The sequence below is a fragment of the Marmota flaviventris genome, chromosome 1 (assembly GCF_047511675.1).
Source record: "Marmota flaviventris isolate mMarFla1 chromosome 1, mMarFla1.hap1, whole genome shotgun sequence".
Taxonomy (NCBI): domain Eukaryota; kingdom Metazoa; phylum Chordata; class Mammalia; order Rodentia; family Sciuridae; genus Marmota; species Marmota flaviventris.
The window spans coordinates 119,547,627-119,571,142 of NC_092498.1; the positions used below are offsets into that span (position 1 = coordinate 119,547,627).

General features: G+C 36.9%; 1 protein-coding gene and 1 pseudogene across 2 annotated transcripts in view; one reads left to right on the forward strand and one right to left on the reverse strand.

Moving 5' to 3' along the window:
- The window catches only part of LOC114106511 (solute carrier family 5 member 4), a 57,003-nt gene that overhangs the window by 23,964 nt on the left and 9,523 nt on the right, over nucleotides 1–23,516 (forward strand). For both annotated transcript variants that reach the window (XM_027953446.2, XM_027953447.2), the window contains exons 7-10: nucleotides 3,570–3,650; nucleotides 9,240–9,460; nucleotides 21,118–21,253; nucleotides 22,807–22,914. In XM_027953446.2, the coding sequence (XP_027809247.2) occupies nucleotides 3,570–3,650; nucleotides 9,240–9,460; nucleotides 21,118–21,253; nucleotides 22,807–22,914 (546 nt within the window). The remainder of the gene's footprint in view (nucleotides 1–3,569; nucleotides 3,651–9,239; nucleotides 9,461–21,117; nucleotides 21,254–22,806; nucleotides 22,915–23,516) is intronic.
- Nucleotides 2,287–2,846, reverse strand: LOC114106512 (cell division control protein 42 homolog pseudogene; annotated as a pseudogene).

The following is a 23,516-nucleotide window of genomic DNA, read 5'->3' on the forward strand; positions in this document are numbered from 1 at the left end:
TCTGTCTTTGAATTTTCAGTGGAATCCTCCATGACCCCTTAACTGTAGCAATCTGCATTCCTGCAGAACAGCACCATGTGGATGATGCTTATTTCCTCTGCCAGCTCATGCGATACTGCAGCCTCCTAGAACCATGGCTGAAGTACCTCTGAGTGACTGCATGGCTCAGCATGGTGCAAAAATATCCTAGGCCACTCTGTGCAATCAGGCTACCCACATGATCTCTTTTTGAAGGAATTTTCCCTTCTATACCCTCAAGTCTGCTGTGGTGTGGTCTTGAAATTTCTGAAATGCCTCAAAGCATTTTCCATTGTTTCTGCAAAGTAATTAGCATCACTTTAGGGGCTACAGTCTCTTCAACATGCACACCTTCCTTGGCCCCAATTTTACAAGTACTTTTCTGGTTAAACTTCAAGGGTTTTTGGCTAGTTTTTAAATCTTTTAGCTACTTTCTGCTCCTGATTCCCCCAGTAAACAGGGATAAAGCTGCCAACAACATCTGTGCCACCGACTCATTACTATAGTACCTTGTAATGTCCTCTGCTACCTTAATTAGTGCATTGTTTTTATATTCAGCCTCACAAAAGTGAGGACATGAGCAAAATGTGAACAAGGTCTTTGCTGGAAGGTAACATGAGTGGCCTCTAGTCTAATTCCCATTAGAGTTCTCATTTCCCTCTGAAACTTCATGGGCTCAGTCTGCATTCATATCAGCAGAATATTCTTCTGAGCTCCCACCAGAATCACTCATTAAGCTCTGCTCATAACATTCTAAGGCTTTTCTAGCCTGCATTTCCAAACTTGTCCAAATTCATCCTTCAAATGATTCCCAAAATCTTCTGAACCACATGGTCAGGTTAGTCACAGAAATGACCATACTTTTCGGTACCAATTTCTCTTTTAGGCGGCTTTGCTTCACTGTGATCAACATACCCAACAAGAACAACTTAGGCCGAGCATGGTGTGGGAGGTTTGGGAGGCTGAGACAGGAGAATCGCTAGTTCAAAGCCAGCCTCAGCAACTGCGAGGCACTAAGCAACTCAGTGACACCTGTCTCTAAATAAAATACAAAATAGGGCTGGGGATATGGCTTGGTGGTTGAGTACCTCTGAGTTCAATCCCGGGTACAAAAAAAAAAAAGAACATTTTAGAGGAGGAAAAGTTAATTTTGGCTCATAAAATAAAAAAATCTCAGTCTATAGGTGGTTGACTGCATTGCTCTTGGCAAGGTAAGGCAGAATATCTTGCAGGAAGGGTATGACAGAGAGAAGCTACTCTCTTCATGTCAATAAGGAAACAGAGGGGTAAAGACCACAAGGAAGATGCACACTTTCAGGGCATTCCTCCAGTGACCCACTGGACTACATTTACTTCCCAGTCCATTCAAACCAGGAAGAACTGATTAGATTATAGCATTCACAATCTAATCATTTCACTTTTGAATACTCCTACAGAAATGAAGCTTTTGGGGGACACCTCATATCAAAAGCATAATGGACCAGAAAGAATAGGAATCAGAAAGGGAAAATGATAGGGAAAAAAGGGAGAATAGACACTAAGCAATGAAATTGGCCAAATTATTTATAAACAAACCACAATGAGTTCTACAATTTTGCACAATTATATTTCATTAGGAAAACCCTCCCACAGTTTTAGAGCCATTTTGAGGGTTTTTTTGTTTGTTTAATACATTTGAAAAGAATGCATATTCAAAAAATTGAGACATGAGAAAACCTTAGTTTTTACACTAATGAATCTACAAGATTTAGGATTTGGGGAAGGTGGAAAAAATTACCTAAACATTTTTAAAAACTGAAAATTGCAACCTAAATAAGCTGAAAAAAAAATCCCAATTAACCTTATTAAAGAGTGTCCACAAGACTCTCTCCATGATTTTCATTAAACAAGAATAAGAACAAAAAGCCACTAAAATGTTTTAGGTTACTGTACAGGTTCAATTCAGGGAATGACTTCAACAAATTAATCTGTTACATAGTCATCACAGCATGCCTTGCTTTAAAATAACAACAGAAATTTTATTTTAAAGTAACAAAACAAAAATTAGTGCTAATCATTTTTATGACAATGCATATTTACTCAGAATTAACTAGTATTGGGAGAGAAAGCAGGGGCCATACCTATGGGCCTTGTCTCACATGAGTGCATGTGCATAGATGCAGGACATTTGTCATCATGGCAGAAATAAATTTTAATTTTTAGTTTGATTTAAATATTACTTAGTATGATGACAACACCATCTTTGCAGAAAGGGGTCTGGAGAGGTGGTCATAACAGCACATACTTGCAGCTCCTCTTTGGTTTTAGAGGCTTCAGGGCAGCCAATATTGCTACATCAAACACATTCTTTAGGTCTTTCTGTGTGAGTGCAGAACACTCCACATCCTTCAGATCATGGGACAGCTTTTCAGTAGTCTCTGGAGTGATACACTTCTGTTTGTTGTTTTGCAAGTTTCTCAATAGTAGAGGATTAATCTCTGAGATAAATTTGGGTCCCAACAAGAAGACAGGAGTCATTGGACAATGGTGAGTTATTTTAGGCACACACTTTTTCCCCCCACATTTTGAATGAAGATGGAGAGACCACTGAAAAACAGAAATACATCTGTTTGTGGATAACTCAGCAGTTATAATCTCTCATAATCCTCTTGCCCTGAAGTATCAAAATGTTCCAGAGTCCATGACTGCAAACCAATAATAACTGTGACTGCACAGATATCAAAAACACTTGGTACATATTCCAATGGAAATTGGTTTGTTGTGTAGGATATAAGGAGGAATGTTTTGCCAACAGCACCATTGCCCACTACACACTTAATTGTCTGCATTGTGGAAATAGTTTTGTATCCACTTTAAATATTTCCGATTTGATGTTGATCTCAGCTTCACTGCTGGGGTGTTGGCCCTTTTTATAGATTGAGTGTATGTTCAGATTATATAAGAGATAAGGGCCTTACTCTCCTGTTTTCCAGAGAATCATTGGTCTCTCCTGACATTCTATTTTTATAATTATGTCACAATGAAGTCTATTGTCATGTATAACACTAAAGGGACCAAAAACCCTTATTCTAAAAAAAAATGGGTTTTGTTGTTGTTGTTTAATATTGATGCAAAATACAAGTCAATGAGTGTTTCGGGTATTCAACTAACAGAACAATGATATGTCATAAAACAAGAGCAAAAACAGTTTAGATAGATTTTTTTGAGAGCACATATATTTTGTCAAATGAGAGGCATTCAAAATTGTTCAGGGAAACTTTTGAGATAATAAAAATTTTTCCCTACTTAAAATTTAAACATCCACATGAAGATGGAACTTCATTCTGATTCATAGAAACTTTAAATCAGGACAAGGGAGCTAGGATATAAGTGGAAGATTCTCACACTAAGGAGATAATGATGTCAAGACAAGCTTGTGGCTCAGCCAAGAGCTTTGGATATGTTTTCTGTGAGTCATTTCCATGGTTTGAATAGTTGAGAACCCAGCAGTAAAGGCAAGTAGATGAGTAGACATGGACAAAATGACCTGGGCCTCTTCTTTCTCTTCACAGGGGGCTTGGCCTCAGTGATTTACACAGACACCCTCCAGGCTATCATCATGTTGGTTGGATCTTTTATTCTCATGGGGTTTGGTAAGTGATCACAGCATTCACAGCCTTAGACTCTGTAGATTTGGTATAGGACTTATTTCTGTTGGTCTGATCTTTACTACTGCCTCCCAGTTCTATTGGGTTACATTTCCCCATCATTTATGTTATTCCCACCATGGAAATAGATGCCTGAATTCATTCTTGCTGCCCTATTTCAGCATGAGGAAATGGAGACAAGAACTTTATTTCCTTTATAAAATTATTGCCTAACTTATATTATTTAACCTTAATTTCTTTGTGGGCAGAATGGACAAAATCCATACTATTAGATTTCCAGAATTTGACAAATACTGGTGCATTTCATTCAAAGCATATAAACCTTTGAGTTACATAAAATTTTCATAAAATGAAAGATTAAGTAGTAGGAAAAATTTACCAAACTGAATCTAATCCTCATTACAGATATTTTAGAATAAATCTATTAAAATGCACTACCTACTATATTATTGGAAGATGTAAACCAAGGTTGGAGTTTTCCTTGATTACTTTCACTTTATTCTCTAAAATAGTGAAAACTAATGATATTCATGAATCTAATTTAAGCTTGATTATTTTGGGTTTTTATTATATTTATTTATCTCTGCACATAGTAAAATAATAAGAATTCTTATTCTTTTACTCCCGTTCTTGAAGCCACCATGTTACAACTGGTCAAGCTGCACTACATGCTGAAAAATGCCAATATGCATGTACTTCGTCACAGAGCCTGAAAATACATGATTCAAAACTGATTGTACTGTTCATACCTAGCTATGCAAGGACAGTGTAATATTTTGTTAAGAGATCAAAGAAAGTACCTGTAGATGGCATGAGAGACTTCAGGTTTCTTGAAAAATGCTTACAGGGAAGGTCCAAGGGCAATAGGTAAAACCATAGCACCTCCATCCCTCCTGGTATTTTGCTTCCATCCCTTCTTACACTTACTCTGGAAAATAGCATCTTCATCCCTCATAATGTCTTGTCCAGTGACATACAGCTAGATAAGTAGCACTTTGCCTCTTCACATTGTCCTCAATTTCGCACCAGTTTCTACAGGGAGAGGGTTTTTAATAAGTTAGGCTACATAAGCTTTGACATCACTAGCTTAGCTTGCTTTGTCCAACTGTATGAGCAGCATCTCAAGGAACTTGGTGTGCATGGAAGAAAGCAGTTTTCTACAGATAATGCTAACTTGTCATTATTCCCAGTCCACATGAGAGAAAATCAGTCCTTTGAGGTAATATTTATCTGGATATTCTGGCCCAAACTCACTCTTTAACTTGACGAGGTTGTTGGGAACAGAGAGGGATTCTTGAACGACATAGTATTTTACTATCTCCTTTTTCTCCAAGGATGACACACTGATATAAATGCAAAGAAAATAAAGTCTGCAATAATACTTGACGATTTGAATACTATATATTTGAGATTATTTACATTAAAGTTAAATAAAATAAAAATTTAGTTCCTCATTTTGTCAAGCCATATTCCTAGTGCTAGGTATTTGGAAAATGCCTACCAGATGGAACAGCACAGATGTAGAACAGTTTCACCAAGGTGTAATGTTTCTTTTGTACAGTAATGCTACAAGAGGCAACTGCTAGTACCACTTCCTCGTTCAGTGTCTAATTAGTTAGCCAGAAACTTCTGTGCTGTTTTGAACATAGTTCTGTGCTTTGTGGCTCCAGTGGTGCACTCCCTGTTATCAGGAGCTCTAAATATTACTTCTCCTTTTACAATAAGAAGCCTATCTTATCTCTCAGCTTAATTCATGTATTTTAATTTTATTTCAACTGATACATAAAAACAACATCATATATAGTAATGGAGTACAACATGTGAGGCTTCAATACATTTATACATTATGTAATGTCTAAAAATGTTAAACAAATCTATATCCTCAAATTTTTTTTCTTTTTATGGAAATATTAAAAATAATTTATATTAGCTTTTGAAATATACAATAGATGATTGTTTCCTACAGCGACCCTACTGTGTACACCAGATCTTCTTACTCCTACTTAATTGTAACAGTACCCATTGATCATCCTTTCCTCATCACCCCACGCCTTACTTTCCCTAGCCTCTGGTAACCAGCATTCTCCTCTAGATTTCTGTTTGATTAAACATTGTGCATCCCACATATGCATAAGATCATGTGGAATATATCTTTCAGTGCCTCATTTATTTCATTTAATGTAATGATCTCCAGATTCATCCATGTTGCTACAAAGGACATGATGTTATTCCTTTTTTGTATAAATGGGATAAATAGTATTCCATGACATTTTTAAAAAAAAACCTATTTGTTAGTTGATGGACACTTAGATTGTTTCCATTTCTTAGCTATAGTTAATAGTGCTGTAATAAACATGGGGTGCAGATATCTCTTCAACATTCTGACATCATTTCCTCTACATGTATATACAGTAGTGGCACTGGTGGATCATATGGTAGTTCAATTTTTAAGTTTTTGAGAAACCTCCTTGCCATTTTCCACAATGGCTATTTACATTCGTACCCAACAGTGTGCAAGTTTTCCTTTTTCTTCACATCCTCATTGGTACATGTTATCTTTCATTTTGTTTGATCAAAGCTGTTCTTAATGGAGGGAAGTGATATACCATTATGGATTTGATTTTCATTTCCCTAATGCTTATTGCTCTTGAGCTTTTTAAAATATACCCTTTGACCATTTGTATATCTTCTTTTGAGAATTGTCTATTTGGGTCTGTGGCCCCCTCTTTAATCAACTTTTATTTTTTGTTATTGTTTTTTGTTTTGATTTGGATTTATTTTAGTTGCTTGTTTTGTATATGCTATCGAATTATTGGAGTTCCTTATGTATTCTAAATATTAACCCCTTGCAAGATGTGGCTTTTTGTTGTTGTTGTGCTGGGGATTGAACCCAGGGCCTTGTTCATGCAAGACAAGCACTCTACCACCCCTTGCAAGATGTATTGTTTGCAAATATTTTCTCACAATCTGTAAATTTTCTAATACTCAGATGATTTTTCTCTTTGTTGTGTGGAGTCTCTTTTTTGTTTAATTCCACTCGTTCATTTTTGCTTTTGTTTCCTATGATTTTTGGACCTTGTCCAAAACATTTTCAGTATCCTAAAATATTTCCCCCTTTTTTTCCTAATAGTTCCATAGTTTTAGGCCTTATATTTAAATCTTTAGACCATTTGAGTTGATTTCTGAAACTGGTTAGAGGTAAGGGTATAATATCTTTGGTGGAAGATTTTTTTAAATCACTAATTCATACTGGTTATTGGTCTGCTCAGGTTTTCTATTTCTTCATGTTTCAATCTTATCAAGATGTATATGTCCCAGAATTTGTCCATTTACTCTAGGTTATCAAATTTGTTAATATTTAGTTTTCATAATAATTTTGAATACTCCTTTATATTTCTTTGGTTTTGGTTGTGCTTTCTACCTTTTATCTTTGATTTTATTTATCTGAGTCTTCTTTCTCTCTCTTTCCTAGCTATGGGTTTGCCAATTTTGGTTATCCTTTCAAAAATCAATATTCATTTCACTGATATTTTTATTATTATTTTTCACTTTAGTCATTGTTTTATTTATTTCTGCTCTCATATTTCTTTCTTTCTACTAATTTAGGATTTGGTTTTTACTGTTTTCCTACTTCTTTGAGAGGAAAGAATAGGTTGTTTCTATGAGATCTTTCTGGCCTTTTGCTGTAGGTACTGATTGCTATAAATTTCCCTCAGTGCAGTTTTTGCCATATACCATAGCTTTTAGTATATTGGTTTCCATTTTCATTTGCTTCAAGAAATGTTTTATCTTTATTGTTATTTTTAAAACTTTTTTTTGTAGTTGTAGATGGACAGAATGCCTTTTATTTTGTTAATTTTTTAAAATTTGGTGCTGAGGATTGAACCCAGTGCCTCACGCATACTAGGCAAGCACTTTGCCACTGAGCTACGCCCCCAGCCCAAGAAATGTTTTTAAAATTCCTTTTTGATTTCTTCCTTGATTCATTGGCTGTTTGAATAGTTCGTTTAATTTCCATGTATTTGTAGAATTTTTGAAAGCTTTTCATGTTAATGATTTCTAGTTTTATTGCATGTGAAACCCCATGTGGTTTTTATAAATCATTTTTCTCTCCCTCTCTTTCTTTTTGGTACTGGGGATTGAACTCAGGGACACTGACCACTGAGCCACATCCCCAGCCCTATTTTGTATTTTATTTATAGACAGGGTCTCACTGAGTTGCTTAGTGCCTCACTCTTGTTGAGGCTGGCTTTGAACCCCCCCCCCCCCCCCATCCTCCTGCCTCAGCCTCCTGAGCCATTGGGATTACAGGCATGTGCCACTGTGCCTGTCTCATATTTCTTTCTTTTTCCTCTAAATATTTTTTAAATTGTCTATGGACACAATATAGTTATTTATTTTTATGTGGTGCTGAGGATTGAACCCAGTGCCTGTGAGTCAAGTGCTATACCACTGAGCTACAATCCTAACCCTTCATATTTCTTTTTTTCTGTTTCTTTTCTTTTTTCTTTCTTTCTTTCTTTTTTCTTTTGGTACCAGGGATTGAATTCAGGGGCACTCCACCACTGAGCCACATCCCCAGCCCTGTTTTGTTTTTATTTAGTGACAGGGTCTCACTGAGTTGCTAAGTGCCCCACCATTGTTGAGGTTGGCTTTGAACTCAACATCCTCCTGTCAGCCTCCCAAGTCGCTGGGATTACAGGCATGTGCCTCTGAGCCTGACTCATATTTCTTTTTAACAATTTCTTTGTATTGCCTGTGTCTTACACTAGGCTGCCTTAAAATTTCATTTTGTACAATAGCATGATGTTTGTCACATAGTAAATGTTCAACTAATTAGTGAACAATTAATGCCAACCACAATTCTACAATTATATAATACTTGGGTATATTTTGCATCATTTAACTTGTAGAAGTGGCCCTAGAGGTCAAGATTCATCTTTCTAAGATTAACTATAATTCTTGTTTATACTTAACTAGACTTTCCAGCCTCCAGTGGGCTTAGTCTGGCCATTCTTCCTCATCACATCTAACCTGCTACCTCCAATTTCTGCTCATATCTCCAACTTTTTTATTGCAACATAAACAGAATAAAATATTGCATCAGAAAATCAGATTGCACATAAGGTCAGAATAGCCAGATTTTGAGTGAGTAAGAGAGGCATTTATTTCTGTTCCTTTCAGAAGAGTTGGAGTTTCTGATGGCTAATTCCATTAGGCTGAATCTCTTAGCTTATTATCTTGTTTGATTCTGCTCTGGGTGGTGGTGAGACATCAGTATCTGTCTTTGAGCTAACAGTTTTATTTTTTATCACAAGTCTAGATGCAAAATTAAAACTTTAAAGAGCACTAGGAGAAAAAAGAGAATTATTTGTTTTATGTATTATGTGAAAACCAGTCTTCAGCCATGGTGGAGGCCAGTGGAGAAACTAGAAAGACATGATGGCGGGAAGCCCCTGAGGATTTTACCAAGCTGCAGGGAGGTGCTCTAGTACCTCCACTATAAAGGAGCAATCATAATCATCAGGTGTCTTGAAATTTCATACAATTTTATTTTATCTGATGCCTTTTCAGCATTTGCTGAAGTTGGAGGCTACGACAGCTTTACAGAGAAGTACATGAATGCCATCCCGTCTGTGATCGAGGGGGATAACCTGACAATCAGCCCCCAGTGCTATACTCCCCAGGCAGATGCATTTCACATTTTCCGAGATGCTATCACTGGGGATATTCCATGGCCAGGACTAATGTTTGGAATGAATATCTTAGCTGTGTGGTTCTGGTGCACAGATCAGGTGAGCATGTGTGTATATATTGTTGTTTTCTATGTTGTAAAAAAGCATCTAGTTTCTAGTTTTACCTACACATATATCTTTTAAAGTATCAAACACTTTTAAAGTATCAAATGCCATAAGGCTTTTCATAAAAATATATACCTGATTCTCTTCTCTTTATCTTGTTTCTTTCTCCTCAGAGGAAAAGAATTTTAGCTCTTTCAATTAAGGATTTTTTTTGTGTTTATTCCTATTCTTAATCATTATATTCAGTGTGTGATCTGTGATCTGTCAGCATAGACATTGCCTTGGAGCTCACACCTTGCTGAGATCCAATTAGTCAAAATTTTCTCAGTAACTTGATCCCACATTATTCAAATGATTCTTATATTGCTCCCTCTAGGTTTTCCAGTTTTAATATTTTTTTTAAGTTCTAATTTTATTTTTTTTTAAATTTTTTATTGTTGGTTGTTCAAAACATTACATAGTTCTTGATATATCATATTTCACACTTTGATTCAAGTGGGTTATGAGCTCCCATTTTTACCCCATATACAGATTGCAGAATCACATCAGTTACACATCCATTGATTTACATATTGCCATACTAGTGTCTGTTGTGTTCTGCTGCCTTTCCTATCCTCTACTATCCCCCCTCCCCTCCCCTCCCCTCCCCTCTTCTCTCTCTGCCCCCTCTACTGACATTCATTTGTCCCCCTTGTATTATTTTTCCCTTTCCCCTCACTTCCTCTTGTATGTACTTTTGTATAATCCTGAGGGTCTCCTTCCATTTCCATGCAATTTCCCTTCTCTCTCCCTTTCCCTCCCACCTCTCATCCCTGTTTAATGTTAATCTTCTTCTCATGCTCTTCGACCCTACTCTGTTCTTAGTTACTCTCCTTATATCAAAGAAGACATTTGGCATTTGGTTTTTAGGGATTGGCTAGCTTCACTTAGCATAATCTACTCTAATGCCATCCATTTCCCTGCAAATTCTATGATTTTGTCATTTTTTAATGCAGAGTAATACTCCATTGTGTATAAATGCCACATTTTTTTTATCCATTCGTCTATTGAAGGGCATCTAGGTTGGTTCCACAGTCTTGCTATTGTGAATTGTGCTGCTATGAACATCGATGTAGCAGTGTCCCTGTAGCATGCTCTTTTTAGGTCTTTAGGGAATAGACCGAGAAGGGGAATAGCTGGGTCAAATGGTGGCTCCATTCCCAGCTTTCCAAGAAATCTCCATACTGCTTTCCAAATTGGCTGCACCAATTTGCAGTCCCACCAGCAATGTACAAGTGTACCCTTTTCCCCACATCCTCGCCAGCACTTGTTGCTGTTTGACTTCATAATGGCTGCCAATCTTACTGGAGTGAGATGGTATCTTAGGGTGGTTTTGATTTGCATTTCTCTGACTGCTAGAGATGGTGAGCATTTTTTCATGTACTTGTTGATTGATTGTATGTCCTCCTCTGAGAAGTGTCTGTTCAGGTCCTTGGCCCATTTGTTGATTGGGTTGTTTGTTCTCTTATTGTCTAATTTTTTGAGTTCTTTGTATACTCTGGATATTAGGGCTCTATCTGAAGTGTGAGGAGTAAAGATTTGTTCCCAGGATGTAGGCTCCCTATTTACCTCTCTTATTGTTTCTTTTGCTGAGAAAAAACTTTTTAGTTTGAGTAAGTCCCATTTGTTGATTCTAGTTATTAACTCTTGTGCTATGGGTGTCCTATTGAGGAATTTGGAGCCCGACCCCACAGTATGTAGATCGTAGCCAACTTTTTCTTCTATCAGACGGCGTGTCTCTGATTTGATATCAAGCTCCTTGATCCATTTTGAATTAACTTTTGTGCATGGCGAGAGAAAGGGATTCAGTTTCATTTTGTTGCATATGGATTTCCAGTTTTCCCAGCACCATTTGTTGAAGATGCTATCCTTCCTCCATTGCATGCTTTTAGCCCCTTTATCAAATATAAGATAGTTGTAGTTTTGTGGATTGGTTTCTGTGTCCTCTATTCTGTACCATTGGTCCACCCACCTGTTTTGGTACCAGTACCATGCTGTTTTTGTTACTATTGCTCTGTAGTATAGTTTGAAGTCTGGTATCGCTATACCGCCTGATTCACACTTCCTGCTTAGCATTGTTTTTGCTATTCTGGGTCTTTTATTTTCCCATATGAATTTCATGATTGCTTTCTCTATTTCTACAAGAAATGCCGTTGTGATTTTGATTGGCATTGCATTAAACCTATAGAGAACTTTTGGTAATATCGCCATTTTGATGATGTTAGTTCTGCCTATCCATGAACAGGGTATATTTTTCCATCTTCTAAGATCTTCTTCTATTTCTCTCTTTAGGGTTCTGTAGTTTTCATTGTATAAGTCTTTCACCTCTTTTGTTGGTTGATTCCCAAGTATTTTATTTTTTTTGAAGATATTGTGAATGGAGTGGTTGTCCTCATTTCCATTTCAGAGGATTTGTCGCTGATATACAGGAATGTCTTTGATTTATGCGTGTTGATTTTATATCCTGCCACTTTGCTGAATTCATTTATTAGCTCTAATAGTTTCTTTGTAGACCCTTTTGGGTCTGCTAGGTATAGAATCATGTCACCTGCAAATAGTGATAATTTAAGTTCTTCTTTTCCTATTTTTATGGCTTTAATTTCTTTCATCTGTCTAATTGCTCTGGCCAGTGTTTCGAGAACTATGTTGAACAGAAGTGGTGAGAGAGGGCATCCCTGTCTTGTTCCAGATTTTAGAGGGAATGCGTTCAATTTTTCTCCATTCAGAATGATGCTAGCCTGAGGCTTAGCATAGATTGCTTTTACAATATTGAGGTATGTTCCTGTTATCCCTAGTTTTTCTAGAGTTTTGAACATAAAGGGATGCTGTACTTTGTCGAATGCTTTTTCCGCATCTATCGAGATGATCATGTGGTTCTTATTTTTAAGTCTATTGATGTGGTGAATAACATTTGTTGATTTCCGTATATTGAACCAGCCTTGCATCCCGGGGATGAATCCTACTTGATCATGGTGCACAATTTTTTTGATATGTTTTTGTATCCGATTCGCCAGAATTTTATTGAGGATTTTTGCATCTAGGTTCATTAGAGATATTGGTCTGTAGTTTTCTTTCTTTGAAGTGTCTTTGTCTGGTTTAGGTATCAGGGTGATGTTGGCCTCGTAGAATGAATTTGGAAGTTCTCCCTCTTTTTCTATTTCCTGAAGTAGCTTGAAAAGTATTGGTATTAGTTCCTCTTTAAAGGTTTTGTAAAACTCTGCTGTATACCCATCCGGTCCTGGGCTTTTCTTAGTTGGTAGTCTTTTGATGGTTTCTTCTATTTCCTCAATTGATATTGGTCTGTTTACGTTGTCTATATCCTCCTGTCTCAATCTGGGCAGATCATATGACTTAAGAAATTTATCGATGCCTTCACTATCTTCTAATGTATTTGAGTATAAGGATTCAAAATAATTTTTGATTATCTTCTGTATTTCTGAAGTGTCTGTTGTGATATTGCCTTTTTCATCCCGTGTGCTAGTAATTTGAGTTCTCTCTCTTCTTCTCTTCGCTAGCATGGCTAAGGGTCTGTCGATTTTGTTTATTTTTTTAAAGAACCAACTTTTAGTTTTGTCAATTTTTTCAATTGTTTCTTTTGTTTCGATTTCATTAATTTCAGCTCTGATTTTCATTATTTCTTGCCTTCTACTTCTTTTGCTGTTGTTTTGCTCTTCTTTTTCTAGGATTTTGAGATGAAGTATGAGATCATTTATTTGTTGGTTTTTTCTTTTTTTAAGGAATGAACTCCAAGCAATGAATTTTCCTCTTAGAACTGCTTTCAATGTGTCCCATAGATTCCAATATGTTGTGTCTGTGTTTTCATTAATCTCTAAGAATTTTTTAATTTCCTCCTTGATGTCTTCTATAACCCATTGATCATTCAGTAACCTATTGTTCATTCTCCAAGTGATGTATACTTTTTCCTTCCTTCTTTTATCGTTGATTTTCAGTTCCATTCCATTATGATCAGATAGGATGCATGGTATTATCTCTACTCCTTTATATTGTCTAAGAGTTTCCCTGTGACATAATATATGATCTATTTTTGAGAAGGATCTATGTGCTGCTGAGAAAAAAGTGCTGCTTGATGTTGGGTGGTATATTCTATATATGTCAATTAAGTCTAGGTTATTAATTGTGTTATTGAGTTCTATAGTTTCCTTATTCAACTTTTGTTTGGAAGATCTGTCCAGTGGCGAGAGGTGTGTTGAAGTCTCCCATGATTATTGTATGGTGGTCTATTAGACTCTTGAGCTTGAGAAGGGTTTGTTTGATGAACATAGCTGCACCATTGTTTGGGGCATATATATTTATGATTGTTATGTCTTGTTGGTGTATGGTTCCCTTAAGCAGTATGTAGTGTCCCTCTTTATCCCTTTTGATTAACTTTGGCTTGAAATCTATTTTATTTGATATGAGTATGGACACTCCGAAGTCCATATGAGTGATATGATTTTTCCCAACCTTTCACCTTCAGCCTATGTATGTCTTTTCCTATCAAATGCGTCTCCTGTAGGCAGCATATTGTTGGGTCTTGTTTTGTGATCCATTCTACTAGCCTGTGTCTCTTAATTGGTGAGTTTAAGCCATTAACATTTAGGGTTATTATTGAGATATGGGTTGTTCTTCCAGCCATATTTGTTTATTTATGTTACTAAACATGGTTTGTTTTCCTCTTTGATTATTTTCCCCCCTTTACTGTCCTACCTCCCACTGTTGGTTTTCATTGTTATTTTCCATTTCCTCTTCCTGTAATGTTTTGCCAAGGATGTTTTGAAGAGATGGTTTTCTAGCTGCAAATTCTTTTAACTTTTGTTTATCGTGGAAGGTTTTAATTTCATCTTCCATCCTGAAGCTTAATTTTGCTGGAAACACAATTCTTGGTTGGAACCCATTTTCTTTCAGTGTTTGAAATATGTTATTCCAGGATCTTCTAGCTTTCAGAGTCTGTGTTGAAAGATCAGCTGTTATCCTGATTGGCTTACCCCTAAATGTGATCTGCTTCCTTTCTCTTGTAGCTTTTAAAATTCTCTCCTTATTCTGTATGTTGGGCATCTTGATTATAATGTGTCTAGGTGTGGGTCTCTTATGATTTTGCACATTCGGCGTCCTGTAGGCTTCTAGGATTTGGGATTCTGTCTCATTCTTCAAGTCTGGGAAGTTTTCTCGTATTATTTCATTGAATAGATTGCTCATTCCTTTGGTTTGAAACTCTGTCCCTTCCTGTATCCCAATGACTCTTAAATTTGGTCTCTTGATGTTATCCCATATTTCTTGGATGTTCTGCTCATGGTTTCTTAACAGTCTTGCTGAGCTGTCTATGTTCTTTTCAAGTTGAAATACTTTATCTTCATTGTCTGATGTTCTATCTTCTAAGTGTTCTACTCTGCTGGTAGTATTCTCCATTGAGTTTTTAAGTTGGTTTATTGCTTCCTGCATTTCTAGGATTTCTGTTTGTTTGTTTTTTATAACCTCTATCTCCCTGTATAGTTGATCTTTTGCTTCTTGGATTTGTTTATGTAATTCATTGTTGAAGTGATCTTTCATTGTCTGATTTTGCTGTCTGATGTCTTCCTTGAGACTCCAGATCATCTGAAGCATGTATATCCTGAATTCTTTATCTGACATTCCATCTGCTGCAGCTATTACGTCTTCTAACGTTGAGTTGACCTGCATTGCTTGTGGTCCTTTCTTTCCTTGTCTCTTCATACTGTTCGCGTTCCTTTCTACTTGGTGAAACTGTTGTGCTATTGAATTTTCCCCCTATATATTTATATTGGTCTTGTATAGTTGCAAAGTCTCCCTCACAGGCGCGGGCGGCGGCTCTGCCCCTCCTCCATTTGGGGCAATGTGCCTACGATGCCGGCAGGCCGCTGGGCCTGCTCTGCTGGTTGGTAGCAGGTCCGCCTACCTTGCAGGTGCGGGCGGCGGCTCTGTCCCTCTGCGGGCCGCTAGGCTTGTTCTGTCGGTGGCCGCAGTTCTGCCTACTTTGCAGGCGCAGGCAGCGGCACTGCCCCTCTGCAGGCCTCTGGGGCTGTTCTGCCGGTGGGTCGCAGGTCCGCCTACCTTGCAGGCGCGTGGGGGGGGCGGCTCTACCCTTCCTCAGGCCACTGGGCCTGTTCTGTCTGTCGGTTGCAGGTCTGGCCTGTTCTGTTGGTGGTCACAGTTCCATCTACCTTGCAGGCGCGGGGGGAGGGGGTGGCTCTGCCTCTCAGCAGGCCGCTGCGCCTGTTCTGCCAGTGGGTCACAGGCCCGCCTACCTTGCAGGAGTGGTTGGCAGCTCTGGCCCTCCGCGGGCCACTGGGCCTTTTCTGTCGGTGGTCACAGTTCCGCCTACCTGGCAGGCGCGGGGGGTGGGGGGCGGCTCTGCCCCTCAGCAGGCCGCTGGGCCTGTTCTGTGGGTGGTCACAGTTCCGTCTACCTTGCCGGCGCAGGGGGAGGGGGCGGCTCTGCCTCTCAGCAGGCCGCTGCTCCTGTTCTGCCGGTGGGTCCCAGGCCCGCCTACCTTCCAGTTTTAATATTTTTCTGTTGGCTTCCCATGATGAGAGATGAGGGTTTAACTTTCTATTCTCAATTCCTTGTGTGATATTTCTTGTTTTCCTATCCTCCCAGTATGTCTATATCATAAGTTTGGACAGATCAGTATGCAATGCCTCTATTTTTCTGATTATATGAGAGTAATTCATAACTCCAGTCAGATGTGGTATATTTTGATTTTTTACACTGTTTTAATTTTTCTTGGAAATTATTACTCATTAAATACCAAAATCTCTGTGAATTGCTGAAATCTTCTCTTTATACCTCCAAATGGAGGAGTGAAATCAGTAATATGTCAGAATATTACTCCTGACTATTCCCCCTCCCAGAAACACAGAGTAAACATCTACAGAAAGTTCCCTTCTTTTGAAAACAAATTCAGAATCCCACCTACCCTGCCAAAACATTACTATATAACAGATGACTGAGAAAATACATACATCAAAACAGAGAAAAAATTCCAACTAACCCCACTGTGAACAGAGTCTTAGTCAATTCCCAGCATCTTCCCAAGGGGTGGAAAGGGCTTACACCACATATATGGTGCTGAACTTTAAAGTCACTACTAGAGGGCTTAGCTTTAGAGTCATCCTGCCTGAAGAATAGCAAGCACAGTGTATTGCACCATGACTTTCAATCACAAAGAAAGAAGAATGTTTTGAACCATGTGAGTTCTTCTAGCTGCTGTAGCCCTAGGGATCAGCCCAGATTCCATCTTTCCCTGGGAATGAGTTGACTGTGTGTTTTCCCAATAGCTCCCTATGGTTCTGGCCTTTACCAAGCTAGTATCTGAAAATCTATCCTATGTATCAATAGAGAATGAACCATTTCTAGCCTAAACAAGAATAAAAACACTCTCTGTTTTCTTCCCCAGTTTGCCTCAGTGCCAATTCCAGTCCTAGAGTCTCTCATGGGAAAAGGGTTGGAAATCTTTACCAGCAAGAATGGAGGGGTTATACCTATCTTCTCCTCTGACTTTATCTTAAGACAAACTTCTGAAAATTCTCATTAAAGGGAGGCTAGGGGACCATTCTGAGATTGCACCTTCTTTCCAGGATTTGTTCAGTGATAACTTCAAACCAGATGGTTCCCCCTTCAAGGAGATCATGAAACATTCTAGCTTAAATAAGAGAGAGTGAGCACTCTTTGCCACTTCTTCCCTACAACAGTAAATCCAGATGTTCAGATTCTTCCTCAAAGTAGTTTCTAGGTACATTGAGAAGAGTAACCTTTACAATATTTGCCCACAGAAATAGCTCCAAATTCACTAGACTCAAAGTTGGTGGAGATCTGCACTCCTGAGTTTCTTTCACTACAGTGAATAAAAACAAGACTTTTAAGCTCATGAATAGGCTGAAGGCATAGCTAAGTGGCAGACCACTTGATTAGTATACACAAGACCTTGGGTTCAATTCTTATGATAAAGATAAAATAAACTTGCAAACGTTAAACAATTACCTTCTCAAGTTTGAAGGCTGATTAAGAATATAGGCATCTGCCGCACATATTTTCCTTGGTGTAGGGCAGAATGAGTGGGAGACGAACTCTGGCCCTCAACTTTTCTTTAAGGAAAGAAGGAAATGGGTCAAACATCTAACATCCCAGTCTCTTGAGCTGTGCCCCCAAAGACTGAATTCTATCTTACCTTCTTTAAGGCAATAGCAAGACTCGACACTCTGTAATTTCTTGTGAGTCACTAAGAATAAAGACAGCAGGTAGAATAAGCACAAAGAGTTACATGAAATCGTTTGCCAGGACGACTGCAGAGAAATAGTTCCTTTACAAGAATAGTCTACCAAGATCTGGAGAGGTGGTTTCTTTATCTAATTCACAAAATTAGATAGAGAGCCAAGAAAGATAAAGAAACTACAAAATATATTCCAAATAAAAGACTAAGATTAATCTCAAGGAACTAAATCTAATGCAATGGAGATATGCAATTTACCTGACAAAATTTGAAAGAACAGTTTTAAAGCTCACTCAGGTAAGAAGAGCAATACATAAACAGAGAACTTAACAGAGAGAGAAATATATAAGAGCACTAAACTAAATAGATATAACTGGAAGATATTAAGTTAACTAAAATAAGCCAGACACTTAAAACAAGTATATGTTTTCTCTCATATATGGAAATTTTAAAAAGCCAACCTTGATGTAAACTAGTGATTATTAGAAATTGGGAAGGTTGAGACAGGTGGATAAAGAGAGGTTGGATTTTATCATCAAACACTGAAATATCACACTGAACTCCACTAATATGTAGAGTTAAAACATGTTAATTCAAATCAAAATAAAGAATTTTTAATTACCAAACAGAAATCACCAAGCCAAAGAATAATACAAAAACAGAACTGAAAAAAATACAAAAATTACATTACACATAACTATAAAAACATTTTTAAAAAGTAGACACCCTGCACGAGTTTGCCATAGGTATATCTAATAGAATACTATAATGACAATAAAATTATAGAAGTTAATGCCAAAATATGAGAGATTCAATGGCAAACTAGAGTTAGCAAAAGGCGGAATAATGGACTTGAAGATAGCTCATTGGAAATTATTAAATGAAAAGGAAAGAAAAAAAAGATTAAAGAGATGAGAAGGGGAGAAGGTCAGAAGGGCAGAAGGGGAGAAGCGAGAAAGAGATAGAAACAAATGTAAAGAAATAATGGCAGAGCTGAAGCAAGAGTTCAAAGTTCAAAGCCAGACTCAGCAAAAGCGAGGTGCTAAGCAACTCAGTGAGATTCTGTCTCTAAACAAAATACAAAATAGGACTAGGAATGGCTCAGTGGTTGAGTGCTCTGAGTTCAATCCCTGGTATCCCCACCAAAAAAAAAAAAAAAAAAAAAAGAAATAATGGCAGAAAATTTCCCAAGTTTGAGGAAGAAATTTAAAGGCCAGGAGAAATGGATAAATTCCTATATACATGCAACCATGAAGCAATAGAAAATCTAAACAGAACAATAATGAGTAATGAGATGAATCAGTAATAAAAAGTCTAAAGTTCAAGGCCTGATTCTTCACTGCCAAACTCTTAACAAATGTTCAAAGAACATTCTTCTCAAATTATTCCAAAAAGTTTAGAAGGAGGAAATTCTTCAAAACTCATTCCATGAAGTCAGATTTACCCTGATATCAAAATTATATGAGAAAATAACAAAAAGTAAACTAATGAACATAGTTGGAAAAACGCTCAACAAACTAGCTAACTGAGTTCTATGGTGCATTAACGAGTTTATTCACTATAATCATGTAGAATTCATCCCATAGATTCAAGGAAGGTTCAATGTATGCAAATTGATAAATGTGAAACATCAGATTAACAGAATCAAGGACCAAAAAACTCATAAATATTTCAATAGATTCAGAAAAGTCATTTGATAAATTTAGCACATTTTTTTTGTGTTAAAAGCTCTCAACAAATTAGGTGTAGAAGAAATGTACCTCAACATAATAAAGGTCATAGGTTAAAGGTTACAAACCCACAGTTTACATTTTATAGAGCAGGATAAAGGTGAAAGTTTTTCCTCTAAAATATTGAACAAGACAAGTATGCCCACTTTCACCAATTCTATCCAACATACTTCTGGAAGTCCTATCCAGAGCAATTAGGCAAGAGAAAAAGATAAAGAATACCCATATTAGAAAATTAGAAAGGAGTAAATAAAATTGTCTCTGTTGCGGGTGACTATATTTGCATATTGAGATATATTCTGATATATATATATGTCTAATATCACATTAAAGGCCACAATAAAAACTATTAGAACTATATATAATAATTAAGTAAACTTGAAGGATACAAAATCAACATACAAAAATCAGTTGTACTTCTATAAGCTACCAGTAAATTTTCTGAAAAAGAATTAAAGAAAATATCCCATTTATAGTAGATAAAAAATTAAAATACCTAGGAATAAACTACCCATGGAAGTGAAAAATTTCTATAATTGAAACTCTAAAATACTGATTAAATAAACAGAGGACACAAATAAAGAAAAATATCCCATATTCATGAGTTGGAAGAATTATATAGTTAAAATGTCTGTACTACCCAAGTAATAAACTGATTTTCTCAAAATATCTGTCAAATAATGCAAAATTTCTTTATGAATTTTAGAACCTTCTTTATTATATTTATTTCATTTCTGACTCCTTGACTTACGCTTTGCAAGCAGCCTCACATTTGTTTAGATCTGATACCTGATCCTGCTTATCTGCTCACAGGGTTTCTGTCCTCACTTATTATTTGTCAACTGTTTGTTTCTAGACCTGTCTAAAAAATGCCATATTCTTACCCATCATTAAATGATACCAGCTTTAACACTAATAAATTGATTATCTTAAGGACATCCCTATTTTGATGGTCTTTAAAAATATTGAGAAGTCTTGACATTATAGGTATAAACACTCCTTTGCTAGAAAATTCTCAGTTAAAAGACTGCACAAATTAAGTAGAAATTACAAAACCACATGCATTATTTCCCCCAGTGCTATCATATTTGATTTGTAACTAGATGAGATTCTCAGAATATTTTGAAGAAATCTGAAAATTAATGTTTCAGTGCTCAGTTCTGATGATTGTCTGACTATAGTGTTTCTATGGCAAATGTCTATTTCCCAAGGGTGCCATTACATAATTAAAGTAGGGAGCTGCTGATAATGCCTACAATATTAAAGACGCAATTTACACAACTTGTGGTAGCATCAATATAACTTCTTTGCAACTAATAAAGCACATTATGATTGTTGATCTGCAATCTTGGAGCTTTAAAAATACTTTAATTGTAGTTTAATGTGTATTGATTTCTATGTAACAAAGTTATTACTATGCATCATAGTAATTATTCAGAATGCCCTGCATTTTATGAATGAGAAACCTCAGACTCACAGGGATCACATATGTGCAAAATGAGTAGTAATTCAAATCTTGGCCTTATTCTAATGCCCATTATTTTCCACTAACCATGATGTAATTTCTTATTGCAACATTAAACCCTGAACAAAGACACTAACCTCCTTGGAAATCATTACCTCATTATTTTACTAATATGTTGTATTTTTCCTGGCAGATTATGGTACAACGCTGCCTGTGTGGCAAGAACATGTCTCACGTGAAGGCTGCCTGCATCATGTGTGGCTATTTGAAGATTCTGCCCATATTCTTCATGGTGATGCCAGGAATGATCAGTCGTATCCTATATACAGGCAAGCCATGAATCCATATATCCTCTTTTTATTATGAATCCTAAGAAATATTTTAAAGTTTTAGTATAAACCCATGATCAATGCCCCCATCCCCCGCCCCCAAAAAAACCCAATTCTGGATGGAAGTAAAAGAAGAATTCAAGATTTGTGAAGGGGATGAAAAACAGGAAAATTTGGCTATTTGACACTGTTTTTTATTGTTTTTAATGATGCTTGCCTGTCTCTTAGTATATATTTGAGACAGTGAGTACTATTTTCATGAGTGGCTTGAATTTAAGGAAATCTAGAGAATATGACAGAAGAGAAGAAGAAGAAGGTTGAGGTAGAATTGGGCAAAGATGACTTGAGTGATCTGTAGTCATGGAGTTTAATCACATCTCTGACTGAAAAGGTCTTGAGATAAATTCATACTTCTTGGTCTCTGAGATAACTGTAGAATTGAATCAGCTTTTGCTATCAGAATCAGATTTTTTTTGGAGGGACCATTCATTTCTGATTCAGGTGAGGATAGTTATTAATATTGATAATATCCCTAAAAAATCAGCATTTTTTTCTTTACTGTGAAAAGTAAAGAAAATATAGCTGATCTTTTTCTGGATAACTGGGGTTTCATTTTTTATTAGGAGCAATCTGTTAGCTAACACTAAATCCACTCTGTATTTTTTCAAATAAACATTAGTTTATTTCACTGAAATCTCAAAATGACCATCAAGTGGTAAACATCACTTCTGATTGTGAAATTCTTACTATTTATAACAGTAAAAAATGTATCAATAATCACCTAGCAGAATATAGCCAAATAATTATTGTTTACCTCATTTATGGAAAATTCTACACTAGGGGAAAAGATTATCTTAAAAATGTGGAAATTGTTGAGGTTATTATGTTATTGTAGAAAGAATGCTGCAAAATATTATCTCAAAGATGATCCCCCAGTGAAAGATATTGGTTTCTCTGTGGAAAAGTATTAGAAAAGAACAAAATGAAAAGAAGATGCTGTGCTAGTGTTATTATTCTGGGTGGATATGCAACACTTTTTCATATCTGTTGTCCTAATATTGCTTAAGCAAAATTTCATCACCTGCCACAGAAGTGAGACTTCATACCTCATGGGATAGTCACCCAATTAACTATCACAGTGACATCTTCCTAGATGTAGGCAAATGACACTGAGAAAAATGTGACTGGACACTGGGCCTAGCTTCCTGGGTGTTTTCATATTTCTGGAGCATCATTCTCCTGGGAGAACTGGTTCTCTTGCCATTTTCTGGAAGATGGGATCAGCTCTTTCTGTTTGCATTAATGATCTGGCCACATTATCTCCCAAAGTAGAGCCCTGCCCCATGGCCAGTGCAAGGGAGTTTTGGAGATGAGATACTTGGATGCTGTGTTCTGGGCAAAGAAGGACAGGATCCATTGTATGAAGTTCAAAGCAGAATCTCCAATTTTGAGGAAAATATATTTCCTCCCATTAATGGTCTTATACATTATCTCTATGTTCAATGTTTGTGGGTTTTACCTGCTCACTGCACTAACTCCACACATCTCTGCAGATATAGTTGCCTGTGTTGTACCTTCTGAATGTGTGAAGCACTGTGGTGTTGAAGTTGGCTGCACTAACTATGCCTACCCAATGATGGTGCTGGAACTGATGCCTGCTGGTAAGTGAATGTCCTTGCTTACACAGCTTCAGATGTCTGTTCTATCCATCAGGAAGGGTTGTAGAATAAGCCTTAGTATTCTTACTTCCATTAATTCAATTCTATTCAGATATTTCATGAGCCCCTTCCACATGCTGCCAACCATATGATGAGCCTGGAGATAAAGAGTGAACCAGATGCAGGTTCTGTTAGAACCCTTGCTCTTTCAGGATCAAGACCATCTTCTACTCTGTCTTAGCAGATTTAGGTCCATTACTAAGGGGCAGAAGGAACTGAAGTGAGAAGTTGGACCTTTCATTATGTTTCAAAACCCTCAACTTTTCCCACCAAAGGGCTTTTCAGCAGTGTTATCTACTGGGCCTCTACTTCTCTGGTTCTCAAACTCTTCAGGAAACCAAGACCTTCTTTTCCAAAGAAAGATGATACTGGATTCTTCACTCTTTTCCAAAATTAGTTTTCAGCTTATAAATATGCTTATAATTAGTACTAAAATTATGTACTGGATTATTATTAAAATGTTAGCCAATCCCAAAAAACCAAATGCCAAATGTTTTCTCTGATATGAGGAGGCTGATACATAGTGGGATAGGGAGAGGGAGCAT